The 18302-nt window shown below is 36.8% G+C and overlaps 1 protein-coding gene across 4 annotated transcripts in view; it reads left to right on the top strand.

Annotated features, from left to right (window-relative positions):
• Window positions 1-18094, top strand: part of F5 (coagulation factor V) — a 70825-nt gene extending 52731 nt beyond the window's left edge. For 3 of the 4 annotated variants that reach the window (XM_037740509.1, XM_037740510.1, XM_017534107.2), the window contains exons 16-26: window positions 792-1028; window positions 1989-2199; window positions 3617-3796; window positions 5737-5853; window positions 6853-6924; window positions 7861-7964; window positions 8428-8583; window positions 10835-10979; window positions 12901-13052; window positions 15857-16039; window positions 17657-17949. In XM_037740509.1, the coding sequence (XP_037596437.1) occupies window positions 792-1028; window positions 1989-2199; window positions 3617-3796; window positions 5737-5853; window positions 6853-6924; window positions 7861-7964; window positions 8428-8583; window positions 10835-10979; window positions 12901-13052; window positions 15857-16039; window positions 17657-17803 (1704 nt within the window). In that variant the 3' untranslated portion in view covers window positions 17804-17949. Of the gene's footprint in view, window positions 1-791; window positions 1029-1988; window positions 2200-3616; window positions 3797-5736; window positions 5854-6852; window positions 6925-7860; window positions 7965-8427; window positions 8584-10834; window positions 10980-12900; window positions 13053-15856; window positions 16040-17656 lie in introns of all 4 variants that reach the window. The other variant, XM_037740508.1, reaches the window with a different exon arrangement.
• Window positions 18095-18302: the final 208 nt, after the last annotated feature.

The following is an 18302-nucleotide window of genomic DNA, read 5'->3' as shown; positions in this document are numbered from 1 at the left end:
AAAAAAAAGTTATAGAAGGTCTGGGAGGAGCTTCACAGGTCTGACTGCTGGAGTGTGAAGACTTCTCATATGGCATTTAAGTCCTTTACCATCTGGCCCTAACCTAGTCCTTTTCCAGCCTCATTTCTCGCCAGGTTCCACCTTCCCTGTGCATTTTACAGCCCAGCCCCACCCAGATCCTTACTATTCCCTGAACTCTTCCTTTACTCCCCTGCTCACAGGCATCCTTCTGCCCTTCTGGGAGTCAGAAATGTCTTTCTCCCTCTGCTGAACTGTTTATTCTATGATGACCAATTCCATTTCCTCTAAGAAACTTACCATAATTGTTCCAACCTCTCCTAAATATTCAACCAAATTGTTCCTCCAGCGCATTGTCATCTGAACCCATTTAGACTTTGTAAATACCACCTGTTGCCTCTAGATTTGTAGTGTGGATGCCCATGTGCATGCTTCTCTTTACCAGTAGCTTAAAAGCTTCTTATGAACAAGATCAAGCTTCGTTCATCTTCACATCTCCACCACCTATCGCTCTTATTTCATTAGTAGATAATGTCGATACTTTAGCCTTGAGCCTAGGAACAAACATGTTTTGGTATTTCTGGAGGAAACTACTTGGGCCATATCTCACAGGATGGTTGTGAAAATTAAATGAGATAATATACATAAGTTATGTTGTACCTTATGTCTTAGCTCTGGCTTTATAACCAGCCACTTTGAGCTATAATGCTGAAATTTTTTAGTTTAGATTTTTGTTATGCTTAAGTATACTCATGGATCATTCCTTTTTCTAGGTTCGTTTTAAAAATTTAGCATCCAGACCATATTCTCTACATGCCCATGGACTTTCCTATGAAAAATCATCAGAGGGAAAGACTTATGAAGATGACTCTCCTGCATGGTTTCAGGACGATAATGCTGTTCAGCCAAACAGCAGTTATACCTACGTATGGCATGCCACTGAGCGATCGGGGCCAGAAAGTCCTGGCTCTGCCTGTCGGGCTTGGACCTACTACTCAGCCGTGAACCCAGTAGGTACTTTCATTGAAAGTTTTTCTCATCCCCCTAATATCGTAATCTGAGTCCACCAAATAGAAGAGTCAGGGTTATTTCTTGCTAAATGTCTGTCTTGCTTTTCATGAGGAATGTATAAGGGTATGGTTAACAGTCTACATTTATCATAACCAGGAACTCTCCCTGTAGCTCTTCGATGACAGAGAGGGAAACATTTATTCAGTGGACAGGAGGGAGGATTACTTGAATGATTGGCCATGAATCAGAGTGCCTACATTTACAGAAGATGGCATCCATTTGAAATTTTCTTGAACAAGTTTTTGCATTTCTTTTCATAAATAAAGAACAGAAGATAGCTATGTCAAGACTCCTTCATCTATCATTCTGCAGTGTATATACACTTCAAAACAATATGTTGTATATAGTATATACCTGCATCAAAAAGAAAAATGACTCCTTCATTTCAGGCATAGTGGAAAGAACACAGACTCAGATTTAAATTTTTACCCTGTCACTTAATGTGTAATCCTAGGAAATTCCTTGACCTGTCTTAGCCTGGTATCAGAAGTTAAAAATGAGGTAACAGTATATAGTATATGGTAAGCACTTGGTAAGTATTTGTTCAATGAATGAATTTATATTTACCATATAAGATAATTGTCAGGATTAAATGAGAGATTGCAGGCAAATCATTTAACATAATAGTAGATTCCCAATAAATAGTATCCCTTATATTATCAATATTATTATTATCATCATTATTACTGGAATAAGGATCTATCAGAGGAAGGAGGATTATGGATACAACAGAATTTAGGTGATAAATATCCAGGCTTATTAAGCCATTCATTTATAATCTTCATCTTCAAATTTAGAGCCTATCAGAAACTGTCGTTTTCTATATGATCAGTGATTACCAGAAAAGCAAAGAAATTCCTGAGAAAGGGACAATACAAACAATTTACTCTGTTTTCTAGGAAAAAGATATTCACTCGGGCTTAATAGGTCCCCTCCTAATCTGCCAAAAAGGAATACTTCATAAGGAGAGCAACATGCCTGTGGACATGAGAGAATTTGTCTTACTGTTTATGATCTTTGATGAAAAGAAGAGCTGGTACTATGAAAAGAAGTCCAGAATGTCTTGGAGACTCACAGCCACAGAAGTGAAAAACTCCCATGAGTTTCCTGGTATTTTACTCTGACTAATTAAATTACACTGGTCACAGTGATTCCTGCCCTTAGATCTTCACAAGATATAGACATGAGATGCTTCTGAGACACCCGGTGCTACAACTAAAACTGGTTCCTTCACATCCCAGAGGGCTGACGTAATCTGGCAGGTGACATTGTGGGTGAGGCGAAAAGAGAAAGTCTGAAAGATAGCACAGAGAAGCTGCTGTAAAACAACAGCAGAAAACAACAACAATAAAAAGCCAACGTGCTTCAGTGGGTAACATATATTGAAAAGGAATTAACATTGTTCTGCAATTTAGCAAGTTAATAAGCTGGTTTCTGGATCTCTAAAGGCACAAGTGTTTATATAAAAGAAAAGACCAAGAATGGTTCTAATAGTTTTAACTCTCAGCAGCTACCAGGTGAGACAGGAAACTAGGTACCCAAGTAATAGGAGAATAGTGGCAAGAGAACATTTGAGTGGTCACACTGGGAAACGTGTGCCTACTTGGAAATTCACTCAGAAATTTGCCCTGTAAGCTAGCAACTGAAACAGAAACTGAGATGAGAAAGGTATGAGCTTCTGTTATGAGTATGTAGATAGGTGTTCTCATACCTGATATAATTTTAAGGGTGCCCAAATGACCTCAACCTCTCCCTCTCCAAAAAATCATTTGCCTGGTTTCTGAAATTTCACAGCAGTTCCTTTAATTTAAGAAGGAAGCAAAGCACTTCCCTTACTTCGGTTCCAGTTAATGTTTGGTTGTACTATACTTTATCTTTAAAATTTTGTGTTACATTTTTGAGGTGATCAGGTTTCTCAGGAATTTTTTAAAAATCCACATATTTTATTACAGGAAGAGTAGATAAAGCCTGAGAACCCTAAACATCTAATCTGAGAAGTGGGCAGAGGAGTTATCATACCAATGAGAGAATAAACATGACTTGCTATGGTTGCTGGGTACACCAACGATAAACTCCTAATTTTATAAACTGAAACTTTCTCTGCATTTAGAAGGCTTTAAGGTGACATGCTGCATATCTCCTTACTGACTCTAACCCCAGGCTTTACTTTTCTGCCCATATTCATGTTTATCTTTTTGTAGTTAAGAAAAATTAAGACTGTTAATGGAAAGAGTAAATGGGTAAAGCACAGAGTGTAAAAGCTGGGGAAAAGAGTAGTAAACTGCTTAGAAAGGGAGCTCCCCCTGACTTCTGCTGTAGGCTGGTGTGAATGATGTGAAGACTGGTGGGTCTGCTTCAGCCTGTCACTGATATGACCTACAGGAGGGCCCTTTCCATGGCTAGGTAGGCCTGGGAATGCAGAATCATGAGGAAGATAGGTGTTGAGTGGGTTGCCTCATATTTCCTTGCCGGTTGCCCTCTCAGTGTCAACAGATTTCTAATTGATTGCAACTCTTTGTCCTTTCAGCCATTAATGGGAGGATCTACAGTTTGCCTGGTCTGAGAATGTATGAGCAAGAGTGGGTGAGGTTACACCTGCTGAACATAGGCGGCTCTCAAGACATTCACGTGGTTCACTTTCATGGCCAGACCTTGCTGGAAAATGGCAATAAACAGCACCAGTTAGGGGTTTGGCCCCTTCTGCCCGGTAATGATTGGGTAATGGAAAGAGGTCCCAGCTAAGAAATACAGGGAAAAGGCAATCATTACCCCTCATTTCCTCCTTGTGCATATACTTCCTAATGGATCAGAACACAGTGATTCTAGCATAGAGCCTAGGCAAAGCCATAGGCCCAAAGTGTATATGGAATACAAAAATGTCACCTAATTTATGAACTATTTGCAGCACCACACAGGCTAATTGTGTGACCCAACTTTGTTCTACAGAGACGCTATATAATATGCAGGTTCTCCCTAGCCACTGTATGTTACACAGAGAAGGTCTCAAACAGATGAAAAAATGAATCCCACAGGGCTCAGGCAGCTATAGTTATTTCTGCTGGGAAGATTTCCAGATTCTTCAGTTCTGCTCCTCCTCTAGGCTCTGTCACCCTAATATCTTTGGGCCAGTGACTCCAGGAATCACATTTTGAAATTGACTTGTAGGCTGCTTATAGAGGAAAATTTTTTTTCAAATGATTATTTATTTATTTATTTATTCCATTTATTTATTTTATTGCATTTTAGGTTTTGGGGTACATGTGAAGAACATGCAAGATTGTTGCATAGGTACACACATGGCAGTGTGATTTGCTGCCTTCCTCCCCATCACCTACATCTGGCATCTCTCCCCTTGCTATCTCTCCCCAACTCCCCACCCCCCACCGTCCCTTAAAGAATAACAAAGTTATTTAGAGCTTCCTTCTATTTTGCCTTCTATTAAAAGTAATGGCAAAAGCTGCAATTACAATTTGCACGAATCTAACACATGCTGCCTGAGGATCTAGTGAAGGCAGTCCCTCAACGGCACTTTGGATGAGGAAGTTCTGTGAATATGCCTCAGATGCAGGCACAGGAGTCCATATGGACTTGTTTGGTTAAGAGCAGGGAAAAAAAAAAGAGGATTCTTCTTGGTTTTTCACATGCCAGTAACTCACTAATACATCTAGAGAGACCTGCTGTATTAATATCAGAGACAGAGGAGATTCAGTCAGATTCATTCATCTTTTCACCAAGTATTAGCAGATCAGTCAGTCATCCTTCCCATGAGCCTGCAGACAGACTGAGAAGCTAGGATTGACTGGCAACTCTAAATCTGCAAACCTGAATACCTGTACTGGAGAGAGGAAAACTGGAGATATTTTTCATTATGTTTGAGGAAGATAACCATATCTATTCATTTTCACCCACAATCTGGGAAACCGTCATAAATTACAGTCAACAGAATTTAAATATTAACTGCCGGGGGTAATATTAAATACCAGGATGGATAGCCAGAGGTTTTAGAAATCTCATTCTCTCAGTGTTTTTTTCTGGGAACAATTTATGTAACTCTCTATTCACATATGTAAGTTTTATGGAAAATTTGAAAACATAGAGGAAGAAGGTTTTATTTTGATTTTCTTATATATAAAATATTAAAAAAGCAAAATGAAGAGAGGGAAACATGTATGATACTTTTAAAATCTCTATTCAAATATGTAAGCTTTGTGGAAAATTTGAAAACATAGAGAAAGAAGGTCTTATTTTGATTTTCTTACATAGAAAAGAGAAAAATACAAAATGAAGAGAGGGAAATGAAACATGTATGATATTTTTGAGGCCCAGTGATATCACTCAAGGTCACTTTGATACATAGGACTGTGAAGCTGTATTGTATGTGAATTAACTTGTAACATTATATTTAGATAAGTGAAAGTTTATTCTAGTGAGGTGTGGTAGAGATTAAAATTTTTTTTAGTTATCTCTGTGTGTTATTATTTTGTTTCTATCTGTTATACTTGTAGTCCTACCTAAAGAAAAACGGTTACATTCTATTTGAAAGTCTCTTGTGAACCAGGAATTTTAGGATTCTTAGATAACTATCAACCTCAATATTATCTTGTTAATTTTTGCGTATGTAATGTTGTTCTTAACTTTTTATTTTAGGTTCATTTAAAACTCTTGAAATGAAGGCATCAAAACCTGGCTGGTGGCTCCTAAACACAGAGGTTGGAGAAAACCAGAGAGCAGGGATGCAGACACCATTTCTTATCATGGACAGAGGTATCAAAAGAGCCATGTGATTTTTTTTATTTTTTATTTTTTATTTTTTTTTTATTTTTATTTTTTTAGCAGGAGAGTACCTATTACTAGAATATTACCAACTTTTAAACTGGAAATATTCAACTCTAAGAACCTGATGTGACAAAGGCATAATTTGTAGCCATAGTTGCTTTTATTCTGGCCCATGGTCTGATTGCATTGAAAACACATCAGTCAGTTCAAAAGCATTCCTCTCAATTGGGAAACATATATAAAGTGTTCTTCATGATTTGTGATCCATGGGAAAGTACATGTAAGAAATTCTCTAAGTTCCAAGAGTTAAGGAGGGAAAAGGTAACAGGAATTTAACAATGACTGAGATAGTCACTAACCTCGGCATTTCAGCATTTAGGAAACACAGTTTTCATCTGTCCATCTATTCATCCATTCTTTAAACCATTACTAAGCACCCACTGAGTACGAAGCATTGTGCCAACATCCAGGTAGCATGGTGGCTGGTATCCCTTCCTTGATATAAATAACGTTGTGACTTTGAGGTCAACTTTTAAGTACATAGTCTCGTGAGGGATAGAACTTTTTTTTTNAGAGAAGAGGTTGCCCAACATGGTCTCAAACTCCTGCCCTCAAGTAATCCTCCCACCTTGGCCTCCCAGAGTACTAGGATTACAGGCATGAGCCACTGCACCTGGCCATGGATAGTACTTAATATTATAAAATAGCATAATCTAAGATAAAAGCAGAAGAAAATGAGTTTAAAAATCAATCAAATTTCAGGATTTCAGTTGTTTTCTTCTAGGATGCCACTGTATCTATTAATGCACCAGTCTTGTTAGTGCATTTACCCTTTTATAATCAGATATATTTAAGTCAGTGCCACACGAGGTAGGTAAAAATATGTAATTACCGACCAGTCAGAAACATAATCTCTAACCATGGAGTTTTACTTTATTATATCTATTTTCTAAGCAAAAAGTATTCATTTTTTTCTGTTTTTCATAGAATGTAAGATGCCAATGGGACTAAGCACTGGTATCATATCTGATTCACAGATCAAGGCTTCAGAGTTCCTGGGTAAGTTGTAGCACCATGGCCTGTGAATGGTACCTCCTACAACTGTGCAGCATGCAGCCTGTGAAACCATACATGACAACCCTATCTACGCATCAGTTCTTCTCCTTATGCTTTTCTCTCCTGCAATATAGTGAAGCAGCTTCATTTGGGGTACTCATCTGGTAGGGGAAGGAACACTATGGCCAGCAGCTAAAGGCCTGTTAGTGAGCTCTTATCACTGCCACCCCTTCTTGTGTATAAGGTTCCCAAAAAGTCTTTTCCAGGAAAAACTGTCAGCTGGAGGTCATTGATTTCTCTACATAAAGAGCCTAGCTTCTCTGAGGGGATTTGGCAAAGATCAGATAGCTTACAGTTTTGACCATGTGCCCATTTCCAAAACTCTCCTCAGTCACCTTTTCTGGTTTTGACCACACATGTATTTCAGCCAGATTAACAGGGTCTTATCAGCCAAATATTACAATCCCCATTAATATGGCCCTTTGCCTGTGGCAACCATTCATATATTCAGAAAACTTTGTTGAACCCCCACTATGTATTAGGAACACCTCCAAAGTTTTCTTGCATTGCCTCAAAGCTCTTCCCAAGATCAAGAAGTCATGACCAAGAGGATGACAAGGCTCCCATATACCCCTTCCATGTCTTCCTGTTAGGCGGGCACATTCAGCATTAGGCACATCAACATAACAGAAAAAAACTAAACATGACCTGTGTGCAAGAAAGGGGATAGGTGGTGGTTGACAGCTGACCAAACACAGACCTGAAGTCCAGATTTCATCATCAAGGACTGGCTTAGTAGCTGAGACCCACGCCTAGACTCCTGACTACAACACAGGCCCTGGTCAGGATCTGGTTTTCCACTGGATTAAACTCGCTCGAGAAATTGCTGAGTTTTTTTAAAAAAATTCAGAATAAATCTTTTTTTTTCACTGAATTTAGGTTACTGGGAGCCCAGATTAGCAAGATTAAACAATGGTGGATCTTATAATGCTTGGAGTATAGAAAAACTTGCAGCAGAATTTGCCTCTAAACCTTGGATCCAGGTTTGTCTTAATAGATGGATAATATTTACCACTGTTGTAATAATAAAAATGAAAGCGATTTAGTAATTCCTTCTTGTTATTGTTCTTGCACTGTTGTTAGAGGAAATAGCAAGTACGAAGTGGCTAGGCACTATTCTAAGTACTTTAGGTTCTTAAAATCAACCGTCTGAGGTTGGTTCTAGTAATATCTTGTTTTAAAGTTAAAAAAAAAAAAAAAAAAAACAAGGCACAGAGATACTAACTACTTTCCCAAAATAACACGTAGGTAATTAGTCATTGAGTTGGGATTCAAATCTAGGTACTCTGTGCCCAAATATGGATTGTGTGTAGTCATTGTATCAGTTTGCTAAGATCTTAGGTGCTGGCTCTTTAGTTCTGAAGAAAGCTGATTGTATTATGAATTTAGGCAGTGTGTGACTTGTTGCCAAGGACAGTTCTGTTTACTGGCTTTCCTATATGGCAGGTGGACATGCAAAAGGAAGTCATAATCACAGGGATCCAGACCCAAGGTGCCAAACACTACCTGAAGTCCTGCTATACCACAGAGTTCTATGTAGCTTACAGTTCTAACCAGATCAACTGGCAGATCTTCAAAGGGAACAGCACAAGGAATGTGATGGTTTGTGTGCATATTTCTATCGGAATCCCTAGATTCAGCCTAGGGTTATTATGACTATGCCTAATGTTTGTATATTTTTAAAAATACCTTCCTGGGTGTTAGAAATGTGAATGGCTTTTTAAGGGTCATATGGAGTAAAGCATTAATATGATGGATCTGTGTCTTATGAATTAGAGAAGCAGGTTTAATGAAACTTCAAAACTCCACAAAACTTTAAAAAATCATTCTATCATCAGACAAAATACCCAGATTTCTCCGACTGGCCAATGGTACATGGCAGAGTAGAACATCTGGTCTTGTGCCTCAAGGAGCTCATGCTAAAAATTGGCTACCAAGACTTTTAATTTTACTATTGCATTTTGTTTTGTTCTTTATTTCAATGTACCTGAAGTAAATAATAGTATTAATGCTAGTAATCCTCTGAGGCAGTGTGATTCTCAGACTTTTTGGGGGGCCATGCCTGAGGAATGATATCCTCTGCTGGATCTTCCAGGGGCTTGGCCAGAAGCCCTAACTCTTCCCCTATTCCCTACTCCCTTCCCCCAAGAAACCTATCTGAATGCAAGGAGCCTGCCTGCCATTATTATACTGATAAACTTGAATCTGTTTCTGCTTATATTTTACATAAATTTTTTACTATTTTACTATATTATTAGTTACCTCTTTTTAATAATTATTAATATGTCTCAGAACAAACCATTGAAATCCTAAATTATGGTTCTTACTAATCAGTATTATGAGAGAAAACACAGATTGCAGTTGAGTCCATAGAATAAAGATTTTTGCATCTATGTTCATGAGAGGATATTGGTATATAGTTTTTTTTTTAATTGTCTTTTTCTGTTTTTGATACCACAGTTATTGGTTAGCATGCTCTTTTCTACATTCTAGAAAAGAATGTCTGCAATTGGCATTAATTATTTAAATACTTGGAAGGAATCACCAGTGAAATCATCTGGGCCTGCAGATTTCTTTTTGGGCAGTTTTTAAATTATAAATTCTATGTTTTAAATAGTTACAGGGCTATTCAAATTATCTGTGTCATACTGGGTGAATTAAAATACTTTGTATACTTCAATTAATTGGTCAATTCCCTCTATGTTGTTAAGTTTATGTGTGTAGAGTTGTTTGTAGTATTCCCTTATTATAGTTTTTCACATCTGTAGTGACTTTGCCTGTTTCATCTCTGATATTGTCATCTGTACCTCTTTTCTTTTTTTGTGAATCTTGCTAGAGATTTGTCAATTTAAAAAAACTTCTCACAGAACCAGCTCTGCTTTTTTGATTTTTCTCTATTTTTATGTTTTTAATATTACTGATACCTGCTCCAATCTTCTGTTTTTGTTTTTGTTTTTTTTTTAATTGGCTTTTCCTGACATTGCTCTTGCAGAAAAAGGCATAGGGCAGAGCCTGGTTACTGCCAGGTGGGGGTCAAAGTCCAGGTTCCCCACTCCGCTGCCACCTAAGAGGGGATTGTTTCTTTGTGGCCCGGTGGAAAGGAGAGTTCCCCATTTGGCCTCCACTGACATTACAGGCCAAACCTGCAAAAACCTGAAGCAGGAGCTTCATTAGGGGCTGGAGATGAAAGTCCTGAATCCCTACATGGCCTTTTCTGACACAACCCCAATGAAGGTGATGGGGTGCCTCCCTCTTTAGCCTCATGAGCAAAGAGGTCTAGGCTCCCCACTCAGCCGTTGCTGTTGTGGGCTGGGGAGAGGCCTCAGGTTTTTCAGTGGTGTTGGCTAAAGCAGATAAGTCAGTGTCCACAAGTTTTCTATTATATCTCACTAGGCTGCCCTTTCCTGGTACTTTGGTTAGAGAAAGCAGACTTTGTTCGGGCTTTTTCAGTCTATGCTCATTGATGTTTCCAGGTTGCTGGCTTCTTCATCTCTAAGTCTGGGATTTATGAGACAAAAAGAAAACTCAGAACACCCATGACCATTTTGTTCCTTCTGAGAACCCTAGCCAGTCTGCCTTCTGAGATCTTTTCAGGGTCTTCTTATGTTTCTCTTAGCTATAATGTCCAGAGTTTTTAGTTGTACTTAGCAGAAGGAATAGGGCAAAGTACATATATACAATCTTCCTGGAAGTGGAGTTATCCTCAAGTATATTTTATGACTAAATTGATTTAGTTCAGGTCCCATGAAAATGTAATATTACAATATTAAATTAGATCAAAATTTTATTATAAAGTCACTTTATAGATAATTACAGATAATTAAAATAACTAAACCCTCCTCTTTCCTCCTAGTATTTCAATGGCAATTCAGATGCTTCTACAATAAAAGAGAATCAGTTTGACCCACCTATTGTGGCTAGATATATTAGGATCTCTCCAACTCAAGCCTATAACAGACCTACCCTTCGACTGGAGCTGCAAGGTTGTGAGGTAAATGGTAAGGTACAAAGATGCATTATTTTCTCACTGCCACTCAAAGAATCAAGATTTGGGTGGTATAGGAGAATGAGTAGAATTTTTAGTTCTCTTTAGTGATTTAGGCTTCTGGGAAAACCTTCGTGAAACAGAGGTTCTACTCAGGTAAACTCTCAGTATGACCTAGACCAAGACTGGTTCTGCCAGTCAGAGGGCAGACAGTATCTCTCTGAAGAAAGTACCTGGATTATATAGACACATCACAATTCTCCAAAGGAAGGGCCCTTGGAGAGGCCCATTTTCAATAAGACCTACCTGAGATTCAAACTAGGCGTGATTCTTCCAAAGTCCTCTAGGTTATTCAGACCTCAACTTCATGACAGTATCTGGCAACATCACTACTATATATTGGTGTTCAATGAGTGTTTTTGAAATCTGAGTTGGCTTCCCAACTTCCTGAAACCATAATTCTTCTTTATATTTTCTTTTGTACCCTGTGTATATACTCAAGTATTTTCTGTTAGCTGCTATTTCTCAGGGGCTGTAATGTGACCTGTGATATAAATAAATCTAGGTAATCATAAATGATCATAATAAAATTCTACTGTGTATAACAAGGATGTTTAAGAGTCTTAACTGTTCTTCTTGGACTCTTAAAATAGTGCTTTCCAATATTTTTTGCTTCAAAGCACACAAAGAAAATAATATCTGCCTGGCATTCTGAGATAAAAGAATGAAGCAATAAATTTAAGGCTTGGCTGATCTAGGCTCCACTTGGCTACTCAAGGGCTGGAGGTGGGAAGAGGAATCAATAAATAGGCACACCAGAAACCTGCTGCAGCACACCTATTGGGAGCTGCAGTACTTCCCTTGGGGTGGAGAGAAGAAGCCATGACTCACGTTGGAGAAAGTAGTTGAACCCTGGAATCAGTTTCTTATTGAAGCAGATAATATACCCTTGGATGAATATGGGTATTTTGCCAATGTCCAGATAGTAGTAGTCTATAACATCTCCCAAATAAAACACAAATCTCATATTGGCAGGACTACTCCTTGAAACAGTTCCATAAGTTGTTGTGATTTTTTCTTTCCATGTGGTATAAAAGGTAGATTTGTTCAGATCCTAATAAACTACCCTAAAATGTGACATTCAACTCTGTTTATTTAAAACGTCAATTTTTTTTATACAAGAAGCATTAGTTTCTTCTTATTCATTTTCTTTATACTTAGGTAATTATTAGCAGTGGGTGTTATTTTTAGGGCTCTTTTTTTCATGGAAAAAATAAGGCATCACTTCAAGAATATTTCTGCATGATTTACTAGCAAGAACAAAGTGTCACAGAGATAATAGGCAGTCAGCCAGGTTCACTCACTAGCTGTATTTCTTACAGTCACAGGTCTACCTTGCTGCCTATGATATTCAAATTATACCTTGGAAAAATTCCAAAGGGTATGTAACTTGAATTCCCCTCTAAGGATTGAAACAGAAAATATGAAATAGTGACTGAGTGTCTTCTTTGTAGATTTTATTAGAAGAAACAGAGCATTTTTTTTATATGTGGATAGTTTAGGATTATTGGCACCTCAAAGCAAAGACCAAAGTTTCCATGACTCAAAAGGAGGAAGTGGCTTTAAATGTTTAGAACATGGTATTTGGTATCAGATTGTCCGAGCTCAAATCAGTTTCTGATTCTTCTGGCTGTGTTACCTTAGACAAGTTCCTGTGTTATGCTGTACTAAAGTGGAGATATTTATGAGCATTAAATAATACATGTAAAGCCTGAGAACAGTATTTGGCACTTAGATTCAATAAATCTTCACTGTTGTGATTATTGTTTTTGTCATTACTTGTTAGTCATATTATTTCTTATCTCCTCTGCAGTGCAAAATGTCATGCAGGAAATATTGGTGTGTAATTAATCACATTACTCTTCTTTTGATAGGATGTTCCACACCACTGGGTATGGAAAGTGGAAAGATAGAAAACAAGCAAATCATGGCTTCTTCGTTTAAAAAATCTTGGTGGGGAGATTACTGGGAACCCTTCCGTGCCCGTCTTAATGCTCAGGGACGTGTGAATGCCTGGCAAGCGAAGGTGAAGTATACTCTATACATGGTGTTCTCTTAGCACTCGAGAAGAAAACAAAGGCCATCACTATAGCGAACATGGGGGATCTGGGAAGCAGGAGTATTTTAATGTTTATACAGATTAAAATTCTAGGTCCAAGAGTCTAGGTTGTCTGTGGACTTGATGGCTTTGACTATAACTTTGGCTCAGAGAGAAGTCATTTATCATCTCTGTGGTTTTTAGTCTAGTCTTGATTTGAACCAAGAATGAGCAATTTTTTTTTTTTTTTTGCAATGGGACAGATAGTAAATATTTTAGTCTCTGTGGGCCATACATTCTCTGCCATAACTACTCAACTCTGTTATTATAGCAGGAAAGTAGCCATAAACAAGATGTAAATGAATGAACTGGCTGTGTTCCAATAAAATTTTGTTTACAAAAAATAGGTAGTGGGCCAGATTTGACCCATAGACCATAGTTTGCAAACTCCTCATTTAGACAGCTTACATTAGTGATAAACAAATGATTTAGATTTGCAACATCATCTCTTATTTTTTCTTTACAAGTTATCAATATTTCATTTTAAGAAAATGAAAAATATCATTTAAACTTTTTTGTTTTCTTCCCCACCTGCCTTATTTTAAGAGCTTTGTGATATTCCTTGAGACAACTAGAAGCATGGTAAAACATTGCAAAATCAGAGTTATAAAATCAGTGATCTAAGTTAAACAGACACCTTCCAGATAGTTATATTGCCCTTGATATTAGCCCACTGAGTAATTCAGGTGATTTAATTTTGGGGTAACTCTTGATAGTTGACTCATTTCTATTAATTCTTCAAATGACCTGAGATATCAAAATGGCATGGGTAACCTGATGATCCCTTCAGCCAACTAAATCTAAATTCCCTACTTTCTATCCTCATATCTCCTCCCTTAAGATATCTACACTCCAATTCCCTAACTTTCTATAGAATTCCAGCACCTATCCTTAAATTAGGCTACCAGAAAGGAAAAAAAGAATTGTGATGCTAGTGGGGTAAATAGAAAAGATTGGATTTCACACAGTCGTGGGAACTGATACCTGTGTCTTGAAACTCATTCTGGCCCATCACAGAATCACAGAATGTTACAGTAGCAAGAAGCAAAATATCTGGTCTAGGTTTTTCCTTTTAGGTCTAAATACACAGGAGATTAAATAATTTTAGCTCAGTTTGGTAGCAGATCAGGACTAAAATCCCATTCTCCCAGTAAACTGGCCATGCTCCTTCCACCATTTGAAGCAGCCCAAATACCTCATTTTGCAATTTTGCAGAGGGGAAAGCTGATACCCAGAGAAGTTAAAATAATAAAAATAATGTTATATTACATTATATTTGTATAATTTACATAGCAATATAAATAATAGTTAAAGAGTAGTTATTCAATTTTTTCAGATGACTCTTTAGACTTGTTCATGGTATAACCTTGTCACCCTATCCTTCATTTTACAACCTTTTAAAAAAAAATTTGCACACTCTATAATTTGCTCTTAGTCTTTGTGAGATAATAAAGGCTTCAAAGATAAAATGCTGATTTTTAATGCTGTCATTTCAAAGTTAGAATTCTGGATCAGAAATATGTGTTTCACTTAACCTACCATTCACATGAAATATCTTTATATGGTCTCTTTAGAGACGTTGAAAATCGAAGCCGGACACATGCAGGCATGTGCATAGATGCTGAGAATTTAGTCATTCTCTCCATGACTAAAATATCTCTCTGTCTGCTATGCCTACAAAACCCTTCTAGCTACTTATACTCTGTATCACTGGTACAACCTTGATTTGAAGACATACTAAGATACCACCCACATGTCATTACAGGATGTTATAGACTTAAAAGTTTTCTCATATAATCATTCTAATTCAGTTAATTTTCTTTTAAAATACACATGGCATGTAGATTTTTGGATAAATACACATATACCTATATCACCTTATATACACATACACCTATGTATGTGTGGGTGATGTTGAAGAAACATGTCAATATTATTCCCTTTAGGATTGAAGGAGCCTATGGTAGATGATAAATCTCCCAAAGGTAAAAATTTATCTCAGATTATTCCAATACTCAGTTAAACCTTCTAATCTTTCTCCAAATACATATCACCAATCTTATGATTAGGCATTTTGTTAGGCTGGAGACAAAACAATACCTGTACTGTGTATCAAGCTCTACTTATGGTTTTATCAGGTCTCTCAAATATTACATTTATTTGAAATATCAGAAGAAATTGAACTATTTCTGCTATTTGATATTAGCAAGGGGAAAGAGAAGTTGGGTTTTTGTAAAATAAGTGAAATAGAGAGAGGATGCTATCTACTTATTTCCCAGATAACTCTTCAGCAATATTATCATATTGCCCAGGAAAGTAATATTTACAGATAACTTAGCAATTTAATAATTTTTTCCAAATAAAATTCATTTATTTATTCATTTATTCAACTATTTATTGAACACCAACTGAATGTCTTACATTGTGGTGAGTACCAGAAAACAAAACTAATTAAGCCTCTACCCTCAAGTACTAAAGAATACTAAGAAGGAAACAATTATAGTACAATGTGTGAAATACTTCAATAGAAATTTATACACATGTTGTGGCCACAAAGAAGAAAAAGGAATAGCTTCTAGGAGACAGTGAATCCCAAGGGATAAGATAGAACAAAATCCTTTTGAGCTCTGCATTTTTTTTTTTTTTTTTTTTTGGTGTCTTAGTCTAAGAGAAGAAAAAAAAACCAAGGTTTTAACATCTTCCTTATCTATGTGATTTTATCATTTTTATAGGCAAACAACAACAAACAGTGGTTACAAATTGATCTACTCAAAATCAAGAAGATAACTGCGATTATAACACAGGGCTGCAAGTCGCTGTCCTCTGAAATGTATGTAAAGAGCTATAGCATCCACTACAGTGACCAGGGAGTGGAATGGAAACCTTACAGGCTGAAATCCTCCATGGTCGACAAGGTAGAGTGGCATCTGGGTAAAGAAAAAGCAATCTGAAGACTGTGCTCTGATGAGAATAACAGTATTTTGCATTTGACAAATATGCACTGATATGTACCACCTCTTTAAGTCTTCTGAATCTTAGTTCCTCATGTGTCTGGTCTCAGGACAGAGACCACACACATGACCTTTCTGCTTTGACAGAGCCACCTATGAAACAGTGATGACAAAGCACCAGAAAATATCGTAAGCTTTAGCTAGTTCTAATTGAGAAAGATACTGAAGGGATCCAGAAAACCTTTCACTGTGAAATAACAACATGTTAGCATTACCTTAGATGTACTTGATTCATGACTGATCAAAATGCCCAATGCCATAAACCTTTCTGTGTTACATTGGTATTAAACAGAAAATAATTGATATCCTTACTGATGATGAGATTGTTATTAAACAGAAAATAATTGATGCCCTTCCTGATGACGAGACTAGAATTCCTGCAAAACAAACTACATTTCTGCATTCCTCTACCTCCTAGTTATGTGGTTTAAAAACTACTAGAGGCGAAACTAAGGAGATGGGTGTAATATTCCAGGAATGGAAATTGTGTTCAAGCCAGTAGAGAGCACAGGAGAAAGGAACTGGTATTTAATGAATTTTCATCAAATGCTCAGCACTTATCTCAGTTAATGAATTTGAACCTGTCTTTCTCCCTTTTAAACTCCTGGTTGTCTATTTTGGTTTGTTTATTTCTCACTGCATACACCAGGTTACCCTCATAGGAGGATAAACATCATTGTCATAAACAAATAGTGATTTCATTTCTGCTGTGTATAAACCTTGGGGAACTTGATGATTGGTGGTGGGCAGGGTAGTCACACAGTTTAGCTGAGGATCTAAGGTACATGCCAACAAGGATAAATAAATTTAAATGCATGGTCACATTTTATTTTAAATGTTAGCAATAATTAACTATTTATTGGTGGCCACTTCCTGACACTATGCATTTATGTTTACATTCATTTTAAAATTTTTACAATGACTTTCATGAGGTAAAATTTTATTAACCTTATTTTGCCTATGAGAAAATGAAAAATCAGAGAATAAGTAACTTGTTCAGTCACACAGCTAATATAAAGGGGCTGAGGGCAGAGCTGGTTTTGCAGCTGCTCCACAGCACCATGTGTGACTTGTTTATTTTTCCCCAATTTAACTCAGATCACTGGTGAGATGAAATCCCTAACAGAGTCTATCTGGCATGTGATTTTGTAACTGGTAGAGGATCATCTTTGTGATAGTGCTCTATGTGTTCTTTGACATACTCATTTTGAGCTAATAGGATAAAACAATTACTTGAGTTGGGCGTGATGGCTCATGCCTGCAATGTCAGCACTTTGGAAGGCTGAGGCAAGAGGATTACTTGAGCCTAGGGGTTCAAGCCTGCAGTGAGCCATGATTGTGCCACTGCACTTAAGCCTGGGCAAGAGAATAAGACCCTGTCTAAAAAAACAAACAAAAAAACTTATTCAATAGGGATAGCACCAAATACCTTATTAAATAAAAATTTTAAAAACTTATCTGTAAGATTTTTATATATCCATTTATACTGTCATTAAAGATTTTCTCATATTTTGCTTTCAGATTTTTGACGGAAATACTAATACCAAAGGACATGTGAAGAACTTTTTCAACCCCCCAATCATTTCCAGGTTTATCCGTGTCATTCCTAAAACATGGAATCAAAGTATTGCACTTCGTCTGGAACTCTTTGGCTGTGATATTTACTAGACTTGAATGTTCAAAAACCCAGGAAGAGACTCTTTAAGACCTCAAACCATTTAGAATGGGCAATGTATTCTATGCTGTTTTAAATGTTAACAATTTTCCATTATTTTTTCTTTTTTTCTATTAGTGAATAAAATTTTATACAAGAAGCTTTTATAATGTAACTCCTTGCTACCAGTAAGTAAGATAATGGCTATTACTCCTGTATTAATTTGAATACAGATAGGAAAATATTGAGAACGAACAAGAAAATGGCTTATCTTTCACAATGATTAAAAATGCTGTGAAATAATATTTATGTGGTTAAGATACTTCATTATAACTCTTTTAAATCCTATATACACTAATAAAGCAGATATTACTTTATATAAGAATTGATAGACCTAGATAACTTTCATTTCTACATTTTTCTTTAGAATAACTATGATTTAAGAGCAAAGAAAACAAAGACATGATTTTTAAATGGTTTTTCTTGACAGTGAAGAGAAAAACAATGTTATCA

The sequence above is a fragment of the Cebus imitator genome, unplaced genomic scaffold (genome assembly GCF_001604975.1).
Source record: "Cebus imitator isolate Cc_AM_T3 unplaced genomic scaffold, Cebus_imitator-1.0 Scaffold84, whole genome shotgun sequence".
In the NCBI taxonomy this organism is placed as follows: Eukaryota; Metazoa; Chordata; class Mammalia; order Primates; family Cebidae; genus Cebus; species Cebus imitator.
Note: the sequence above shows the minus strand (reverse complement) of the source record. Positions and strands in the feature narration are given on the sequence as shown.